At 35.2% G+C, this 20,616-nt stretch overlaps 1 protein-coding gene across 2 annotated transcripts in view; it reads right to left on the minus strand.

Annotated features, from left to right (window-relative positions):
• Nucleotides 1–5,872: 5,872 nt before the first annotated feature.
• The window catches only part of TMEM144 (transmembrane protein 144), a 34,420-nt gene continuing 19,676 nt past the window's right edge, over nucleotides 5,873–20,616 (minus strand). For both annotated transcript variants that reach the window (XM_055336508.1, XM_055336509.1), the window contains exons 8-12: nucleotides 18,430–18,548; nucleotides 15,969–16,088; nucleotides 14,749–14,846; nucleotides 12,746–12,799; nucleotides 5,873–7,570 (exon numbers count right to left, since the gene is read on the minus strand). In XM_055336508.1, coding sequence (XP_055192483.1) covers nucleotides 7,487–7,570; nucleotides 12,746–12,799; nucleotides 14,749–14,846; nucleotides 15,969–16,088; nucleotides 18,430–18,548 — 475 coding nt within the window. In that variant the 3' untranslated portion in view covers nucleotides 5,873–7,486. The remainder of the gene's footprint in view (nucleotides 7,571–12,745; nucleotides 12,800–14,748; nucleotides 14,847–15,968; nucleotides 16,089–18,429; nucleotides 18,549–20,616) is intronic.

The following is a 20,616-nucleotide window of genomic DNA, read 5'->3' on the forward strand; positions in this document are numbered from 1 at the left end:
TATTGAGGAAGTTCCTTTTATTTTCTGTTTATTATATTTACTATGAAAGGCCAATTTTTGTTTATACTTTGTTTTATTTTTATTTTTATTTATTTTTAAAAAATTTTTATTTATTTATGATAGTCACAGAGAGAGAGAGAGAGAGAGAGGCAGAGACACATGCAGAGGGAGAAGCAGGCTCCATGCACCGGGAGCCCGACGTGGGATTCGATCCGGGGTCTCCAGGATCGCGCCCTGGGCCAAAGGCAGGCGCTAAACCGCTGTGCCACCCGGGGTTCCCAACTTTGTTTTATTTTTAAAGATTTTATTTTTAAAAGTAATCTCCACACCTAGTATGAGGCTAGAACTTACAACCCTGAAATGAAGAGTCACATGTTCTACCAACTGAGCCAGCCAGGCATCCCTAAAGATTTTATTTTATTTTTTTTATTTTATTTTATTTTATTTTATTTTATTTTATTTTATTTTATTTTATTTTATTATTTTATTTTATTTATTTTATTATTATTTTCTAAAGGTTTTATTTTTTTTCAGGCAAAAGGTAAAATTATTTTTTTCTTTTAAAATTTTATTTAAATTCAATTAACATACAACGTATTATTGGTTTCAGAGTTAGAGATCAGTGATTCATCAGTCTTATATAAACCCAGTGCTCATTACATTACATTTTAGACTTTCACAACATGTAATTTTTCTGCTTCATCATCCAGTTATCCCATGGCCCCATCCAACTTCCCCTCCATGACCCTCAGTTTGTTTCCTATAAGAATCTCTCCTTATGGTTTGCTTCCCTCTCTGATTTCATCTTGTTTTATTTTTTTCTCTCTTCCCCTATGATCTTCTGTTTCTTAAATTACACAGTATGAATGAGTTCGTATGATAATTGTCTTTCTCTGATTGACTTATTTCACTTAGCACACTATCCTCTAGTTCCATCCACGTCATTGCAAATGGCAAGACTTCATTGTTTTTGATGGTTGAGTAATATTCCATTGTATATACATATCCCACATCATCTTTATCCATTCATCTGTTGATGGACATCTGGGCTTTTTCCGTAGTTTGGCTATTGTGGACATTGCTGCTGTAAACATTGGGGTGCAAGTGCCCCTTTGGATCACAACATTTGTATCTTTGGGATAAATACCCAATAGTGCAATTGCTGCGTTGCAGGGTAACTCTATTTTCAACTTTTTAAAAAAATTCCATGCTGTTTTGCAGAGTGGCTGCACCAACTTATATTCCTACCAACAGTGTAAGGGAGTTCCATTTTCTCCACATCTTTGCCAACACCTGTCATTTCCTGACTTGTTCATTTTAGCCATTCTGACTGGTATGAGGTGATCTCAAATAAATAAAATCGTGAATGAAAGTGGAGAGATCACAATCAACACCAAAGAAATACAAATAATGATAGGAACATATTTTGAGCAACTATATGCCAACGAAGTGGGCAATCTGGAAGAGGTGGATGTATTCCTAGATACATATAAACTATCAAAACTGAAATAGGAAGAAATGGAAAATCTGAACAGACCCCTAACCAGCAAGGAAATTGAAGCAGTAATCAAAAACCTCCCAACAAACAAGAGTCCAGGGCTGGACAGCTTCCCAGGGGAATTCTACCGAACATTTAAAGAATTAAAACCTAATTCTTCTGAAGCAGTTTCAACAAATAGAAATGGAAGGAAAACTTCCAAACTCTTTCTATGAGGCCAGCATTACCTCAATTCCCAAATCAGACAAAGACGCCACCAAAAAGATAGGAGTTTAACTGTTGTCCAGAGAGAGTGTCTTCAATAAAAAAATGAGATGCATTACCAATAAGGACTTCAGTAGCTAAAAAACAACCGAGTTAGCTCTGATGTCCTTTGTTTGCTAGAAGAATCTTCCTGTTAGTATCAAGAAACTTAAAAAAATTCCTACTCCTTTATCTAATTCCTGCCAAACCTTTTCTATAGAGAGATATGTGCCTAAAATGCTTTCTACAACATTCCAGGTCATCTGGTTCATTTATTTCTTAAAAACAAACAAACAAAAATCACTTGACTTATTCTATTTCATTTTAAACAGGAAGAGAGGTATGCCCCATCCTGTACTATCTAAAGATGAAGTACTAAATTGTCAAGACAAAAAGCTACTTTTGAGACCTTCACAACATGTAATTTTTCTTACTCTATATTTGCTTTGCAACTGAGCCAACACTTTTATCTGAGTAGTATTGGCAGTATTAAAGGTTATGGGTTCCATTCGTGCGTCTTATTTTGTATGTTCGTTGGATTAGTTTCCTAGGGGTGGGACAATAAATTACCACAAACTTGATGGCTTAAAACAATGGAAATATATTTCTTCACAGTCAGTGGCTAAAAGCCTGTCAAGGTTGGTTCCTTCTAGGGAATCTGAAGGAGAATCCCCTTCCATGCCTGTTTCCTAGCTTCTAGTGGCTTTCCACAATCCTTGGTATTCCTTGGCTTATAGTTACATTACACCAATCTCTGCCTTCATCTTCATGTGACCTTCTTCTCTTTCAATCAAATATCTTTCCTTTTTCTTATAAGGATACTAGTCATTGGATTTTGAGTCCCTCCTAAATCCAAGATGATCACATTTTAAGATCCATAATTTAATTGCATCTGCAAGGACCCTATTTCCAAATAAGGTCATACTCATAGTTGCTGGAAGTTAGGACCTAGATATATTTTTTGGGGAGCTATATGGAATCAACTACAATGCTGAATTATTCTTTGATGTTGCTGTTCACGAAAATGTGACAAAAGAGAACTTAAAATTAAAATGTAACAAAATGCTAATCAGAGGATTTCTACTTCTGGCAAAGATGGGGAGTAACAGGAACCATATTAATCCTTAAACATTAAAGAAATAGCAAAATGTGTAAAATGTATGGAACACTGGGCCACAGGCAGGACATGACCATGATCCCTGTCAGAAGGGGAAAAAAAAATAAGTTGAGCACTATAATTTTTCAATTTTACTGCCTAGGTAAGAATTTGGAGGCTGCAGTACAGTAAGAAGGAACACAGAGTTCAGAAGCCTTCCCTGAGTTGAGTAGATAGAAATAAGAATTTGGGAAGGTCAAGGCAGGTAGAATAGATGTGTGTATAATTGGAGACCTAGAAAAAGAGAAAGGGGATAGAGAATAAGAGCCAGTTAAAAACTTACAAGAAACAGAACAAATAGTAGAGAAGAAAAATCAATAAAATTGAAGAGAAAAACACAATAGGGAAAACTCAAGTAAATCTAGAGCTAGTTTGTAGAATAGATGAATAAAATCGATAAACCTTTAGCTAGAATGTTCATAACAAGAGAAGAAACAAATTACCAATATTAGGAATGAGAAAGTGGACATCATGACAGATATAGATATGAAAAGATTCATATAGATATGAATTATAGAAATAATTAATGTGGAAGTTAAGTGGTTTGACCAAAAAAACAGATATGAATTATAGAAATAATTCATGTGGAAGTTAAGTGGTTTGACCAAAAAGACAATATGATATTCAGTTATATTGTCACTGTTTTTTTGTCAAATAATTCCATTTATTATTATTTTTTATTTTATTTTTTAAAATAATTCCATTTAAACAGATTGGTTTTAAGCATTTCATTTTTTCTCCCAAAAGTCTTTGTAAAGTTAAATGGATACCTGTTCTTTTATTTTCTTTCACTCTCTTTAGGAGTAGAGAGAGAATTTTATTTTTTCATAGCCTAGCTCTTTGAAATATTTTAAATAGCAAAATATAAGTCACAAATTTAAAAAATTTAGAGCACAAGTGTGATAAGAACTACCAAGAGTAGAAACGAACTAGGGGTGGTAGAAGGGGAGGAGGGCGGGGGTGGGGGTGAATGGGTGACGGGCACTGAGGGGGACACTTGACGGGATGAGCACTGGGTGTTATTCTGTATGTTGGTAAATTGAACACCAATAAAATTAATTTATTAAAAAAAAAAGAACTACCAAGAGTACTTGTAAAAAAATGCAAATTCACACTTTGCAGCCCCAACTATCCTTCAATTTGATAGTTGAAGGAAATCCAAGAATATACACTTTTTTAAAAATATAGAAAATGGAGGGGATCTAGTTTAAGCAGCTTAGTATTTAATAGCCCCCTCAAAAGAAAACATTATAGACTGAAGATGGACTCAGAGGGTCCCTAAGAATTTTTTAAATTAATTTAAAACCATGATTTTGTGGAACAAGACACATCACATACTTAAATATAACAATTCCAAATGTTAATCATTTTTCCTTTAGTTGTCATCTTGAATAGACATATATGTTTTCTTCCACTAAAGAAAATAATTATTAAATTAATAATCATTAAAACAATTAATAAATTAATAATTAAGTTAATAAATTAATAATGAATTATAATTGTTTTAGATCATATAGTTTAAAAGTAGCTATAAGATAAAAGAAATCATACACAAAAAGGTCTATACTATATAATTCCATTTATGTGAAATTTTAGAAGGGGCAAAAGCATTCTAGAATGACAGAAAATAAATTACTGGTAGTTTGGGGTTAACTACAAGGAAGCAGAAGGGAACATTTCACTGGAAATGTTCTGTATCTAGGTTGTAGTGGTGATTACATGAGTGTACATATTTGCTCATAACATTGTCCACCTGATTGGGAGAATTTTATTGGATGCAAATCACACCTCATTAAAGGTGGTTAAAATAGGCTAGATTTGTGGGTGTTTTTGTTTTTTGTATTAATGAGGCCAAATTTCTGAAACAAGTATTAGGCAGCTCACAGAATCTCTAGCAGGACCATGGAATTGACCTTGGAGGCCACATAATCAGGAACGACACATCCTACTGCAAGGGAGACTAGAAAAGTGTTTCTAAATCCTACCTTTAGAAGGTGGCACTTTTAAGTTGGAAAATTTCCCAACTTTGCCTTAATCTCTGTGTTTTTCATTCGTGTGTGTGCATGATTGCTTTGAAATTAAAAAGTATTAGATAAAGAGGAAAATAACATTCAGCCATATTCTGTTTACCTAGATTTAATTACTTTAACATTTAGACACATGTCCTGAGCTCTTCTGCTGTTGATTCTTTAACACATATTAAAGAACAAGTATATGAATTCATTGCCATAAAAATTAGAGTATTATAGATAATGTTCAAGCTCACATTGACCGCAGTGTTGCCATTCTGATCTCATTTATTCTCACTAGAGGCAAACATTATTATGAGCTTTGTATATGTATTTTTCTGGTTTTTGCATAGATAGGCATTTATCGAAAAAGTATATGTTATCTTGATTCCTAAAAATTTGCCTAAAGGGTATCATAGTGTGCACATGGCTCTACAACTTATCTTTTTAATTCAACGTGTTTTCCAGCTCACCAATATTGATACATATAGGTCTAGTACTTAGCAACTCTAAGTACAAATAAATGAATATAATAGGAATAAATGGAGATTTGGTAGGAAAATGCTGTACTATTCTATGAAACTCATTAAGAATTTTAAGGAATTAGGAGTTTTTATTCTGATAATAAGCCATTCCCATAATCCGGATGCCAGCCTCACTGGGTGGCCATTTCCCTATTGGGTAGTGCCTTCTCTGTACTTAGAGACAGCGAAATGAGAAAAAGTGAAAACACAAGAATTTGACCATACCAGACAAGGAAACATAATGCCTCAAAACTTTTAGAGAGATAGGTATTAACTTCCTAAACTGAGCAAAGAAAGTGGAGATTTGGTAATCATTTGTTTAGACTAACCTCTGCATAGCATGTGTTTTCCATGGTAACCATTTGGAAAAGCTTGTTTCCTCCCCCCCCCCACTCTACTCTTACCTCTTCCTAACACCAAAGGCATTGTGTGGTGGCAGAGACTGTATAGTGGTAATAAGATTTGTTTTTCATTTTTCTTCCTCAATTGCTTTGCTTCACATTTAAAATTTTGCATATAAATTGGCCATCTCAACTACAGAATAATTAAATGCTATCAATATGAAATTTGAAAATATACTTAAGAAAACTAGTTTTTGCATAGTGTCAATTTATTTAAAGTTATCAAAATAATGGTATTTCAAGTTAAAATTAGAATGAATTTTTGTAAGGTGTTACAATCAAAGAATTCAATAATGAAATAGAGACTCTAGTATCATTTTTTAAATTGCACTCAAATAGAGGAATGAATTTTAAGTGTCTGGATGGGCTGGTGGTGAGGGCAGTAGCTCCTACAAAATATTCTCCAACCTATAGACAGGTTTTCCTTCTCAAACAGTAGATAACAATAATAGCTAAAAATTATACAGTTCGCCAAGTGCCAGACACTCAACATATGTTACAGATTTTTTTTATGTTACAGATTTTGATTAATTTGAACCTTGCAATAACCATGATCATGATCATTATCATTATGTCCATTTTATGGATGAGCAATCTGATACAGGAGGCTCAGGAACTTCTTCGAAGTCATATAATTAAGATGAAGATTTCTATCCATTTGGGTTAGTGCCAGAGTGCATACACTTATGCAGAATGCTATTCTATCTCTTCCGAATATATATATATATATAAATAACATGCCGTTATTTTTTTTTTTTACCTAATGGAATCCACCATTTAGAACAGGACGAAAACTTCCAGTTTAAAGAGGGATTTTAGAAAAGTATATTTCAGAAAAAAATAATAAATTTTACATACAAAGGATGTATGTTCGGTCCCTGTAAATTCTTACTTTGATAAGCTAGACCCTTGCTGGAGCAACTCTAGAATTTCCCCCAAGTTTGGAATCATGCAGACATATGTGTGTCTGTTCATGACTGTGTACCTATATATGTCTGTATATGTGTTATACACATATTCTCAATGGCTGGAACTTTTTGTTCTCTGAAGATGGATTTTATCTGGAGAGAAAAGCATTTTGAGTTAGCATGAGTGGAGGATGTAGAGTTGGACAATATTAATTTGAAGTAAAGATAAATTTGGCCTAAAAATGAAATGGCCTTTTTAATACCCAGTTACCAACTCTGACATTTACTTTCTCTGGCAAAGGATCCAGACATCTGACTCCCCATGTCTCTCCCCAACATTTTTCTGCCTCTCTTCAGTAATGAGGGCAATATGTTGGAAACTTGGACATGTACAAAAATTCTCTGTGTATGTGAGCCCCTCAGTGTTTTGCAGCTTGCTCAAGACCGAGTGCACATTGTGGTAAAAGGAGCACTCTCAGATGATGCTGTAAGAATGAAGACATTTTAGCCACCTGGTGAAGTCTTACCTTCATAAACAGTTCATTAGAAGAATTTTTCATTTTTATACTTGACTGAGACTTAGTTTTCCTTTATTCTTACATTTGTGAAAAAAAATCATTTACCCAGTCCAAGACGGGTAGAGATCCATTTGCTGTATGAAAATGAACTCTGTTCTCAGCATAATCGGGCCCAGTCCTGCAGCAGTGTCCTCTTGCCCACTGCTGCCATCTGCTGGTCTTGGGATTGTTAGACTTTAGAGAAAGCCGTGCATAATGCTCCGGTCAAGATGATGCAAAATGCAAATATCATCAATAGGTAGTTTTGTAGACCCTGAATAATTAAAAAAAAAAAAAAGTAAGTGTAGTTAAGAAAATCTGAAGCAAACATGCAGAATGTCCAAATTGCTAGGGACCTTACTAACCATCTGCTCCAGCCACCTGTATGCCTTTTGCTATCCCTCCAAATAAACATCCAGATTTTCTTGAAAACCCATCAGAACCTTACTAATTCACTCACTCAGTAAATGCATGTGAACACTCATTTTGCATCAACATGTGCTGGGGTTAGAATGGTGAGCAAAATGCGTGCTTATTCAGATAAATGTATAATATGGGAGACAGAAGTTAATAATCACAGAAAAGAATGTTACAAAGCAAGAGGGGTGTTAATGAGTAAACGACCATGATCGCTTTTGGGGTGTGTTACAAAGGAATCTTAGTGAGGCTGGTTTGGAGGGTGAGAAATTAAGCTTCTAACTGTAAGTACCAATTAATTGGGCAGGGGAACAGGTAGGCATTCCAGGTAGAAGGAATTTTGTGTGCAAAACTCTGTTGTAATAGAAAAGTGTGATACTTGCCAGGGATGGAAAGGAAGTCAGTGTGACCACAGCATCGAGAGTTAAGTGGAGCAAAACCAGGTTGGAGAGCTATGGCCCGAGCTTACGGGGATCTCATAGGCCACGGACACTGTGGGGTTTTATTTTTCCGAGGAATGGGAAGACATTAAGGAAACAGGCTGCTGGATGTGGTGAAAAGATGGGATTCACATTTCATAAAGCCCACACTTTTTTTTGCAGATGGTGAACAGATTGGAGGGGTCCAGAATGGATGCAAGGAGATGATTAAGGAGGCGACTACAGTCTTCCTGGGCACAGATGATGAGGTGCAGATGGAGAGACAGAGATGGATCTGAATGGTGAGGAAGAAACAGAGACTAAGTTTGTCTTGCCCAGCCATGGGTAGGTGTACTGGTCTTAAAGATGGGAAACACTGACAACCAGTTCCCAATGAAGCCAGTCCATCTTTGAGTAACAAAGAAATACCTTTTTTAAAAAAGATTTATTTATTTATTTTGGGGGGGAGAGACAGAGGGAAAGAAAAAAATCTCAAAAAGATTGAGCACAACTGCTAGGCTCCAGCTCACGACCCTGAGATCATGATCTGAGCAGAAATCCAGAGTTGGATGCCTAACCGGCCAGCATCTCCCTAACTTGAGATATAAATTCTAAAACCACATTGAGATCTCCTGACAGATCATATAATATTAATATCAGCTCTTAAAATTAATGCCAATTAACACACAGCCAAAATTCTAAAAGGCATATATCTTCTTTCCTCAATTTCATAAAGAATTGGGATAGAATGGATTGAATGATCTCTATTTGATGACCAGAGAGGGAGGTTGTTTGTAAGTTGGGTCGGAGCCAACTGAAATTTCTGATTCACTGTGAGTGTGAATCCTACCAGAAGTCACTCTAACACGAGTTCCACAGACGAAAGACAGCACCACAAAGCCTCGTCAAGCACAGAACAGCTTTTACACACACACACACACACACACACACACACACACACACACACACACACTCCTGCTAAGGCTTTAAGGTTCTCTGACATATTATCAGTTCTAAAGACTGCAGATACCAGCCCTGATGGAGAGAAGGCACTCAAATAGTTGCTCAATGAGTGACAATCAGGTGATTTCTAAATGTCCTTTGTGAATTAGACAATTGATACAATGGCTTAAATAAGAAAAAAACAACATATGGGTACTCAGTTATCAGCACTCTATAACCCGATTGTGTGAATACTTTGCTGACCCCTCTCCTTTATTGTCTATGTAGATAAGAATAATGTCCTCAGAGAGTAAAATATTTTTCCCCTTTAAGGTTAAGAATCTGTCTGCCTCCTAGGTTTAGAGGAGGTTAAGAACCTGCCTAGTCTCACAAGGACAAAGACCAATGATATTTGGGCAGTAGCAACAGTTTCCCTTTGTCAAATGTGAATCTTAATGCTTAGAAAGTTCATGCTAACATTCTCCCCAAAGCGAAAAGTTTTTAACTCAGATTTCTGAAGCAGCTATTAAGATAGCAGATCATCTCATTCTTTATCTGGGAGTAGCTACCGCCCTATAAATTGTCGTGGTAGTAATTCCCTGCATTGGTGTTTCTGTAGACATTGTGACTAAGGCGTGTTTCTAAAAATAATAATGTATGTCTAGCTTAAAATAGCTAGGAGTAGAATTCTAAAACAAACTTTCTAAAGACGAATAGATATCAGATATAAAAGAACATTGGAAATGGAAAGCCTCCAACTGGTGCCCTGATGGCATTAAGACTCGATGAAATCATCAAACTCTTTACACAAAAAATGCTTGGATCTCAGATTAAGTTCTTACTGCTGTAGGTTGCAGACTTTCAAATATGTGTCTTCAAGATGCTTCAAGATGTAACTGATAGGATCTAAAAGTCATAAAGATACATGTTTTGCTTTTGTTTTCCTCTAGGGTTTTATCTTGTTTCTAAGAAAAATTATTTTCAAAAATTCTTCTAGGATTTTGGTTTCAGTATTTAGTTGATAGCTCTTTCTTAAACTAGTTGGCATGTAAAGTATTTAAAACTCGCCTTTAAACCACCTGTTAAGAGGCAATTAGGCACCTCCACTGAATGATAAGTCTTACTGGACACTTAACTTTTTTTTTTTTTTTGGACACTTAACTTTTATTTGTAGACAGATTTGTAAGTTTGTGTTTTTTTTTTTAATGCCCAGAAGGTCAATAAAAAAAAATTTGTTTTTTTTTAAGTCCAGAAGGTTTTGTTTTTGTTTTTGTTTTTTAAGCCCAGAAGGTCTTTGCTTTTAGCTTGGTCCTCAGTTTCTTCATTTTTACATATGTACTTGGCCAAACTTTAGGACTTATTTTCAGAATTTCAGATAAAACTCCACTTTAAAGAAGATAATGTTACATGCAAATGACAGTTTTTTCATTTTCTTTCCTACATCTATTTCTCCTTCTTTCTTAATTTTATTTTACCACACTGGCTAGGATGTCCAGAAAACACTGAATAATAACAGTGATGGAGATATCTTTGATTTTCAACTTACAGAGAACTTCTTTTCTCAGCCTTATTGAGATGTAATTTAGAACCTTTATGTTTCACCTTAGCTATGTGTTTGCTCTTGTTTTTTGGCAGCTTTCTCCTATTTGTAGCACTTCTAAGAGGTTTTTTTCTTAATTAAAAACTGGTTTTTAGTTTCAGCACATTTTTTGAATATATATTATCACATTGTTTTTCTCTGTTTACTTAATATTATATTACCCTGATCAATTTTCATATTGTGAACTATCCTTGTACTCCAGAATTAAGCCCTCCTTGGTCATGGCTTATCATTAAAAAAAATTCTTCTCAGGCAGCCCCGGTGGCGCAGCGGCTTAGCGCCACCTGCAGCCTAGGGCGTGATCCTGGAGACCCTGGATCGAGTCCCAGGTCAGGCTCCCTGCATGGAGCCTGCTTCTCCCTCTGCCTGTGTCTCTGCCTCTCTCTCTCTCTGTGTCTCTATGAATAGATAAATAAAAAATCAAGAAAAAAATCCTTCTCTATTTGGTCTGAGTTATCTTTTAAAGTCTATCTTTAAAAAAAGCTTTCTTTCAATGTCTTTTAGTGTCTTTTTTAGAGGACTCAGGAATTAACACTAAGCTCAATAGCCAGGGGTTCTCTCTCTCAAGTTCTTGTAACTAGGGAAGAGGATTTCTAAGTCCGTATCATTATTACAGTAGTAGTGACTAAAATATTTTCAAATCCTTTATATTAAATCCATTCTTCGTTTGTGCTTCTTTTTACCTGAAATTGCAAATAAGCTATGCTCACTTGTGATTTTCTAGGACTTCAGGATGTTATACTGGATAATAAATACCCAATTCCTAAATAGTAATCATTTATCCTTTGGGAGGTGAATGAAATATTTACAATGAAATTATGGCATGTTTTGGACACAGAATTATTTTTTGTGGAAAACTACCCTAACTAAAATAAATGAGAAATGTGTATGGAAGTAATTTATGGGTTTATAGATGTTTTAAGTTGCCTTGTGTACTTTAAAAAATACAAAAATTGAGATCCTGGCATCTAAATCCTAAACAAATTCACTATTTTTTAAAATTTGAGAATCTTATCAAATTAAAGCTTTCTAAATCAAAACATTTCACTCAGAATAAATGAAATGATATTTTAAATATAAAATTGAATAATAATTTTAAGGATTACCCAGGTATACAGGTTGCTTTTTGGTTCCCAGAGATTAGGAACATCAGATTTTTTAGAACCAGGGATTATTTGTTGTTACAGATGCATATGAATGAAGGCAGAAAATATTATGTCTATGATACCTTGACAAAATATCTCTGAATTATATATATTTTTAGTAAAACCTATTACAAAATACTATTCACATATATTCCTCAAATAAAAATAAGTGGGGAAAATTCTAAAATAAAGACTTTTGGGGAAATATTTTGTTTTTAAGCAATCTCTATACCCAATGTGGGTCTAGAACTCATAACCCCGAGGTCAAGAGTCCTAAGCTCCACCGACTGAGCCAGTCAGGTGCTCCTAAAATACTTTTTAATGAAGACACACACACACACACACACACACACACACATCCTACAGCTATTTAATAAATGCAGTTTTAAATCACCATCATTTACACTTGAAAGAGAAGTGGTCCTAGTCACCTGGTACCATATTAATTTCCTATAAAGTTGCTGGTTTTATATAGGGGCCTTTGGGAGGCATGAGAACCAACAGAAAAATCCATTCACAAATTCCATTTGCCTCAGGGATATTTTAATCTTTAGGATAAAAAATATTTCATCCTGTTTATCTATAATATTTTACATTAAATAAAATCTCCCCCATCATATTTTATTGGATTATGTAACCAAAACCTCTTAAGGGAAAGAAACTAAAGTCAACTAAAGCATTTCCCCACTGGGGGCTGGGGTGGAGAGAAACATGTTTCATAATATTGATCATATCTTCAGTATTTTCTTTCCTTGTTAGGGATGATAACATTTGGAACATCTGATTTGTCAAATCCATTCATGTGTTTTCTGCCCTGGGCTTAGGGATCACATACAGTTTTCAGAAAATAACACAAATACAGTATTAAATACCTTTCTTACGTGGCTCTACACCTGTTTTCTAAATTTGTCCTTTCTTGTACATACCTTTATTTCCTTAAACATGAAGACACCCCACATTGCAGCTATAAATCCTGGACCCTTAACAAAAAGAAAAAGTTCAATTAAATTGGTTATTTTTCTGTGACTTATACTCTACATAAATACAGTAAACTGGGAAGCTGACCTCATACTTTAATTGAATAACTTTTTACTGTAAAAAGAGTATAGCAGTATTGTCAGGGAAAACTATTCATAATCTCAACCTTAACTCAATATTAAACTAAAGTAACATTAGGTAAAAAATGAAGATATTTTGTTTCTTTATGATTTTCATATTTATTACATTGATGATGCTATACTATTATGTGATCTATTTTACTAAATGTGGTCTACTAAAAATAAACTATTTTAATAAGCAAATGGCTTATGTTTTCTAATGAACTAAGGACACAAAAATGGGATTAACAGGAGAAAGTCTAGGAATAATTTTTTTTAAAGATTTATTTATTTGAGAGAGAGAGAGAGAATACAAGCAGAAGAAGGTGATGAGGGAGAGGGAGAAGCAGGTCCCCACTGAGTGGGGAGCTGGATTCGGGGCTCTATCCTAGGACCCTGGGATTATGACCTGAGCCGAAGGCAGACGCTGAGCCGATTGAGCCACCCAGGTGCCTTGAAAGTGTAGGAGTAATTTATAACTCTTTTTGACATGAAGCCATCTTATAACTGAAGAAACTGTATGTTCTTTTGGATTCAGTGAATAATGCACTTAAAAAAATTCTTAAACTGATACTATTGCACAGTGATGAACTATGTCTAAAGTTACACTCCAATGGATCTAAAGACAGTATTATGGGAAGTCAGAAAAGCCATGTGAGGAAAAATAAGCAATAGGTTTATTCAGACAGGAATGAAATAATCTAGGAAAGGGAAATGAGAAGAAATGAGGTGGGAAGAAAGGATGATTCTGCAGTTTGAAACAAAGCTATTCAAGTTTATTAACTTTTTTAAACTGGGAAAGAAAAAATGGAGTTTGGATTAATTGTGGTCTTTGTGGAGAAAGTGTATTGTATCAGCATTTTTATGATTCCTTTTCAAGCGCTGCACAAACTCTGCAAGAGCTTCTCATAAACAATTCCAACATTTTTCTTCCCCTCCACTACTCGACTGTCTACACGATTGGGTTAACAAAGTTTGACTCCACTCCAGGCATGTAAGCGAAGCAATAAAAATACGTTACCCTGTTTATCAGCGTCTGGAAAATTCAACATCAAAAGAGTCAGAGAAATAGGTCAAGGGAACTGTCTTTTATCAATGACGTAAGGTCCTAAGCCTCAAAATCCAAACCAAACAAGAAGCATCTGGGTCCTTTAGGCAGTTCCATAGTGACTTGGGCAGGATGGGAGGAAACAATAGAACAGGGGACGTAATATTAATGTTATCAGGCCAATTGCTCAAGAATTTTATCCTCTCTAATCCGGAAATTTTTTTCCCTTCGGAGAACATGATAGAAGACAATGCCAAAAGGTATCACTGTCCTTTGAGGCTCTTTGGCTGATGATTTCCTAAATATTTGTTTGGACATGGTCTACGGGTTATTGCAAAGAAAGAAAAAGAAAAAAAGAGAAAGAAAGAAAAGGGGCACCTTTTCTGAAATACTTCCTGTTTCTCAAGGTTATCATGAGATTCAAGTGTCAAAATATACACAAAAGCATTTTTAACTGATAAACTGTTATACAGAGATAAGTATTGTTATAAACAGTAAATTATAATGTATCCAAAATGACATTAGGTAAAGTTGCCAAAGACTACAAGGATATCTAAAATGAACAAACTTGCTAGAATGAGGGTAGCAATCAGTGTTCCCTTAGCAATCAGGGACGTGAGGTGAGGGGGTGTTGGAGAGAGTACATGAATCTGTTCTACAAACTGTACTCCTAAAAAATTGAACTCCAAAAAATTGAAGTCCTCAGTGATTCACTAGGAATGCTTCAGAAAGATCAGATTTGCATTTGCAAAACAAAAATTTGGAAAAACATTCAGCTACTTACCGCAGTGACTATTGGAAAACTGACCACAGCGCTGAGAGAGTGGTTGGCTATGAGCCAACAGCAGGTGGCTATTGCCCAAAGAACTCCTGACAGGAATCCTGAAACACATGCAAACAGCACACACTTAAAAGCCATGTTCCTTTCCTGAAAAGTCCATGCCTTCAATATGGTGGGAATATGAAAGTGCTCGTATCAATGCATTCCTATAGACATTTTTGGCCAACATGATTTTATGGTCATTTTGGAAACCAAATCATTTTTTTTTTGGCTCGTGACTGCTGTGGGTATAACTATCAATCTTTTCACTTTATTGACATTAAATAAAATACCCAAAGTTGTAGTTGATGTAAAGATTGGGTAGTGGAGAGGGACCTAAGGAAGATACTGGATCTGAGCATGCTCTGCAAACACCATTTACTTTCAACTCTCAACATAAAATGTGAAGTTCAGAATGATCTTATAGTTAAAGTGGTGGTGGGGAAGCTCCTAGATTTTGAATGAAAATACCAGATAAAAATTTTAGGATACTTTAGTTGGGTGTTCAATAAATATCCTATTATTTTTATAATGGTATAGTTGTATACTATACCATATAGTGGCGTACTTTGACTTAAATGAATCCGGTAAACAAAATGAATCTCTGACATATGCTTTATTTTGTTCTTAACATTTTTTTACTTGTGGACTTATATTCTAAATTGCATTATGGCAAACTTCTAAGTAAATGAGGAATTATATGTATATTTTTTTACCACCAGTGCCAAATGAATGAAGTCCAAAGTATGTGCATTTATCATATGCCCTTTTCAAAATCTAAAACAATTTCTCCTTATTTTTCAGAGAAAATATTTACCCAAGTGACTACAAAGTTCTCTTTGTTCATACCATTTTTTTTTTTAGAAAAAATAGTCACATGACACTGACTTTTAATAAGCATTCTTTGTATAGGTCAATACTCAAGGTATTTTGGCACAGGAAATCATCTTAGATTCACTGTTCAAGTTTCAGGTTCTGTAATGACTGTCATTTCACACCCAGTTTCATGGTTTTTAAATCTTTCATATTTACTGGTGAGTAGGGCCAAAGCAATTAGGGAATGAACATATACACAGATATACACACACAGGGATGGCTTGATTTCCAGAAGATGATTACTCAAGCTAAGTGAGTAGAGAAGACTTTCATAGAGTAAAAATATTTTTTGTAGTAAATATTCTTACCTGGCAGGACTGCTTTAGGATATAGCTTAAAGTTATTTTTCATGGCTATACAGTAGGCCAGAAAGTAGACTGTGCTTGTAAAAAAGATGCCACTGAAGTGTGCAAAAACGTAGTCTAAATCTGAAAATGCAGATCATAAAACTCTCAAATGTATACTTTCATTCATTTCAAATATATTTAGAGTTCTAAAAACAAAACAAACTCACCAAAATTAACCTTAAAAGTAAAGGAACCATTAATTATATTTTATCATCCTGGCTTTCTACATGCTGTACATAGAGTTTTAATGAATATATTTAAAACTTAGAAATATTAAGAGTAAATTAGTCACTACAATCAGATCTAAAACACGGTTTTTATGATTATCTTGGAAAGGTAAATAAGAAACTATAAACATTATGTGAATACGACCTTCTTTTTAGAATAGGTTTCGACTTAATTTTACAAATGGCAATTGTAGCAAATCTCCAGGTAGACTGTAGTGGGGGGGCATTGTGAAGAATATTGGGGAGTACTAATTTTATATGGTGACTGATCTGGAGACCAGTGTGTCTGTTGCAGATGACAGCTATATGGAAAGATAATCAGGAAGTTCTACCAAAGAGGGTTTTATTTAATTGTTTACTCTAAGCCTTATTACATGCAAGTGTTAATGACACATGATGGTGGTCCAAATCCGAGAAACCCCAACTACACCAACTGTTTAAACAGATTGTATTTAGTCAGACAAATGGGTCTATTACAGGTTCTTGGCTGGGAAGGTCACATTGGATTTAATGTTTCTCCCAACTAAGGTTTTGACAAAGATGAGGGGTCATGTTTAAGGAGAAAAGCTCAAAGGTCAAAGAGTGTGTCTTTTCTTCTAAAATCTTAAACCCTCTTTCTGGATCAGGTAAGAACAACATATCTATGGACTACCACAAGGAGCAGCATAACATAGTTTAAAAAAGCACAGATCACCTGGGAGGGATCTACAATCCGCTACTTGCTAACTTTGAGACCTGGGCAAATTACCTAATCTCTCACTGTCTTAATTTTCTCAATTGTAAAACAAGAATAATAATGTTATCTAACCAATAAGGTTACTATGAGGGTCAAGTGAATTATTATGGTCATGTGCTTAGAGTAGTGTTTAGCACAGTACATGTGATACTTATGTGTTTGTTAAATAAATGAAATAAAAAATTGTACCTCCCTGGAACTATTTTTTAATAAATTGGAATAAAGTGTGTTCCTATTAGATGACATTAACGTTGTCATAAGAAAGGTCCCTAAAAAATGACTATGTATTATGTAAAGAGGACATTATTTATTATGGCCCAGGACCAAGAACAACCATGCTCCTGGATGATTAGTTCTTTTTATCTTGCGTTCACTGAATTGTGGGACTGATTTGATTTCCCTTGTGTCTATAAGAAATCTTAGAGCCAAATTTATGGCTCATTTCTAGCAAGTGTACAAATATGTTACGGTTTTTAGACTCATTCCTGGTTTCGTTTTATTTTTTAACTCTTGATTTTCTTTCTCTTTTAATTTGTCCTATGTTATTCTATTTTTATTGATTTTTATCCTTTACAAATGAAAATAATAAAAACACACAAAGTTGCAGAAAATCTTTAAAAAAAGACGGAAGTTAGTAAAAGGTTTGAATGCTAATTGGACTGAATATAAAAAGGAAGGAAGAAACAATGGTGTCAATGCAGTCTATCTATTCCATTAAAGTCTTTCAAATCCCAGTTTTGTCATCAGTCTCTCCCTCATAACTTTTGCCTTCCAAATTTTACCCTTTTCTGAACACAGATCACATTAGTTTTCTCTATCATCCAATTCAGAACTTTATTGCCTATGATCTCATTCTTTGATGGGTTCATGGGTGGAAGCCATGCTTCAACAAAATGATAGGACCCCTGAAGTAGACCCTCTTTCATTTCTGATGAGCCTGTACAAGGCTCTTGGACACGGTGTTGAGTTTACACCAGACAGACTCTACATCCGGAAACTGAGGTAATCTGGGAGCATTATGTTGAGCCTTTCAATGCACTTCTCTATGTTTTAAAAATAATATCCTCTGACTAGGCCATACTTTGACCATTAGGAAAGTTATACTTTGACGTTTACCTGAAAGAGCAGAAGAATATATATTTTCTCAGAGATTATCTAACTGGAAGATAATCTCTGAATCTCACTGTAAAGCTAAGAAGCATGTGTTAAGATCTAAGTAGTTGATATAAATCCTGACTAGAATAAACTTGATTATATTTGTATTTTGCCGATCATGTGAGATGACTCAAACAGTCCTTTATTACTTTTAGTCTTCAGTGGTTTTCTAATTCACCACTTACAGTGAAAAAGTAAGATCAAATCTATGCACCAGGATTTACTAGGACCACATTCTTTTTGTATTCTTAAGAAAAACAGGTATTGAATTTATTTATAAAGCAAAATAATGGTTTACCCTTACCATATTGGCTTGCCCCTGCGTATATACTATCATTTCTTTTGCTGTGGTCCTTGATATAAATTATTGGCACAAACGTAGACCCATAGAGTATTCCAGATATCACTGCAAGACTGCAGCCCCTTAAAAAACAAATACATCACTATTAATCTTGGCCCACAGCAATACTTCTGACAAACACACAAATGGAATCATAACTAAAGCATGCTTCAAAGTGTAAATCACAAGCAGTTATGCAGAAATCACACATCCATTTCAAGCTCTGTGACTGTCAAAAGTCAAAGAAATACCTTGCAGGGTCAGAGCATCAGGGTCAGAAAGACATCAAGACCTAAAGTGCAGCTTCTGTCCCCCACTGCCTGGTTTTGGAAGTATACGATTCATAGAAGTTCTGATGGATTATCATTATAAATTGTCACTGCATAGACGTGACTATGCTATCATTATACTGGCTGCATAATAAACTTGGCTGTCTAAATATGAACTATTTGTACACTGATACTATGCCCTAGGCTTATTTTTTTTTTAAAAAAAGATTTATTTATTTATTCATAAGAGACACACACAGAGAGAGAGGCAGAGACATAGGCAGAAGCAGGCTCCATGCAGGGAGTCTGACATGGACTCGATCCCGGGTCTCCAGGATCACGCCCTGAGCCAAAGGCAGGCGTTAAACCGCTGAGCCACCCAGGGATCCCCCAGGCTTATTTTGTAAACACTCAATTTATCCAGCACAGGGCTAGGATAGACAAAATACTAAATGAATGTCCCTGGACTTGCCCATGCCTTCACTGATGAGGGTATGGTCAAGAAATGCTGATTTAATCAAATAATTTGGGTATTACAGTTCTTGTTATAAAAACAGAATACTTCATCTTAAGCACTGGAGTCATGGCGCCTCCTCAGTCTTGGGCCACATTTGCATGAGGCAAGTGTTCCCGATAATTTTGTTGAGAGATGATTAATATTTTGGAACAGTCCCTTTAACTTAATACAATGGGCAATGGCATAAAACAGAATGTTAGGCAAAAACAAGCGAACAAAAACATTCCTTTCCAAACTTAAAAACAAATTCTTAGAGTCTATTTTAATAGAAACTCACAGGCCAACCTGGCAATCAGCTCTATCCACACTGGAAATCCGTGTGTCGTGGGGAAGCCTGGACGCCACAGTCCTGAAAGAGGTGTCCCAGCCATAGACAGGACTAAAAGACCAGGTCTGGCTAATCATAAGACAATCAAAAATGCCTTTTTTTTTCCCCAAAAAAATATTCCTTTAGAAGGGAGAAGCTTTGTGAAAAAATGTTTTGAGAGATCTGTTTTACTCTGAAGCAAAAACAGTAACATATTTATCTTCCAAAGCTTGTTCATGAGCTCGTTCCTTCCTTCATTCAAAGATCTATCAAGCATTTATTATGCACCAGGGACAGGCTCTTCCTCACTGTGAGGTTCATGTCTATACTAACAGAGAAAATGCTTTCTATTCTTGAAGCGCTTATGTGTGTCACCACATAAAGTCCGAAACAGTCATCAACTGTAAAATTCAAGCTATCTATCCACTTACATGCTTTCATATTTCTCTGCTAATCCAAAAACATCCCACAATAAACCCTAAGATATAGGGGCTGCTGGTGAGCCATCCCACAAGAAACCCTAAGATATAGGGACCCACTTTATGACAGTGAGGGGTATAATTACAGGAACCCAAAATGTCTACTATATTTGAAAATGAATATCTTGGGATTATAAAATTGTCTAACACCTGAGTGTAGGGATTTCCAGCGGAGGACAAGCGTCCTGGGCAGTGCAGTATTAGAGGAGTGTGTTGTCTAATTTGATCGTGATTGGTGAGAGCCTGTTGATCATTATATACTCCGGCCTATATTACCTCTTTTACTTTAGGCACAAAAGTACTGCAAAGCGAGATTGCTTTTGTAAGCTATTTATTGGCTAGAAATACTGCAGTGGCTTAGGAATTTCTTTTTCTTTTTTTCTTCTTCTTTTTTTTTTTTGGCTTAGGAATTTCTTGAAAGAAACATTGATATCAAGGACCTCTCAAACTGAAAATTCAGCAGGGGACAAGAAAATCTGTCCACCACAGCACTACGGGAGTCAAAGCTTATGATACCATTTGCTTCTTGAACTTAGATGAGTAGCACTTCACTCTGATAATCATTGCTTTAATTAAATA

The sequence above is a fragment of the Nyctereutes procyonoides genome, unplaced genomic scaffold (assembly GCF_905146905.1).
Source record: "Nyctereutes procyonoides isolate TBG_1078 unplaced genomic scaffold, NYPRO_anot_genome, whole genome shotgun sequence".
NCBI classification, from domain to species: Eukaryota; Metazoa; Chordata; class Mammalia; order Carnivora; family Canidae; genus Nyctereutes; species Nyctereutes procyonoides.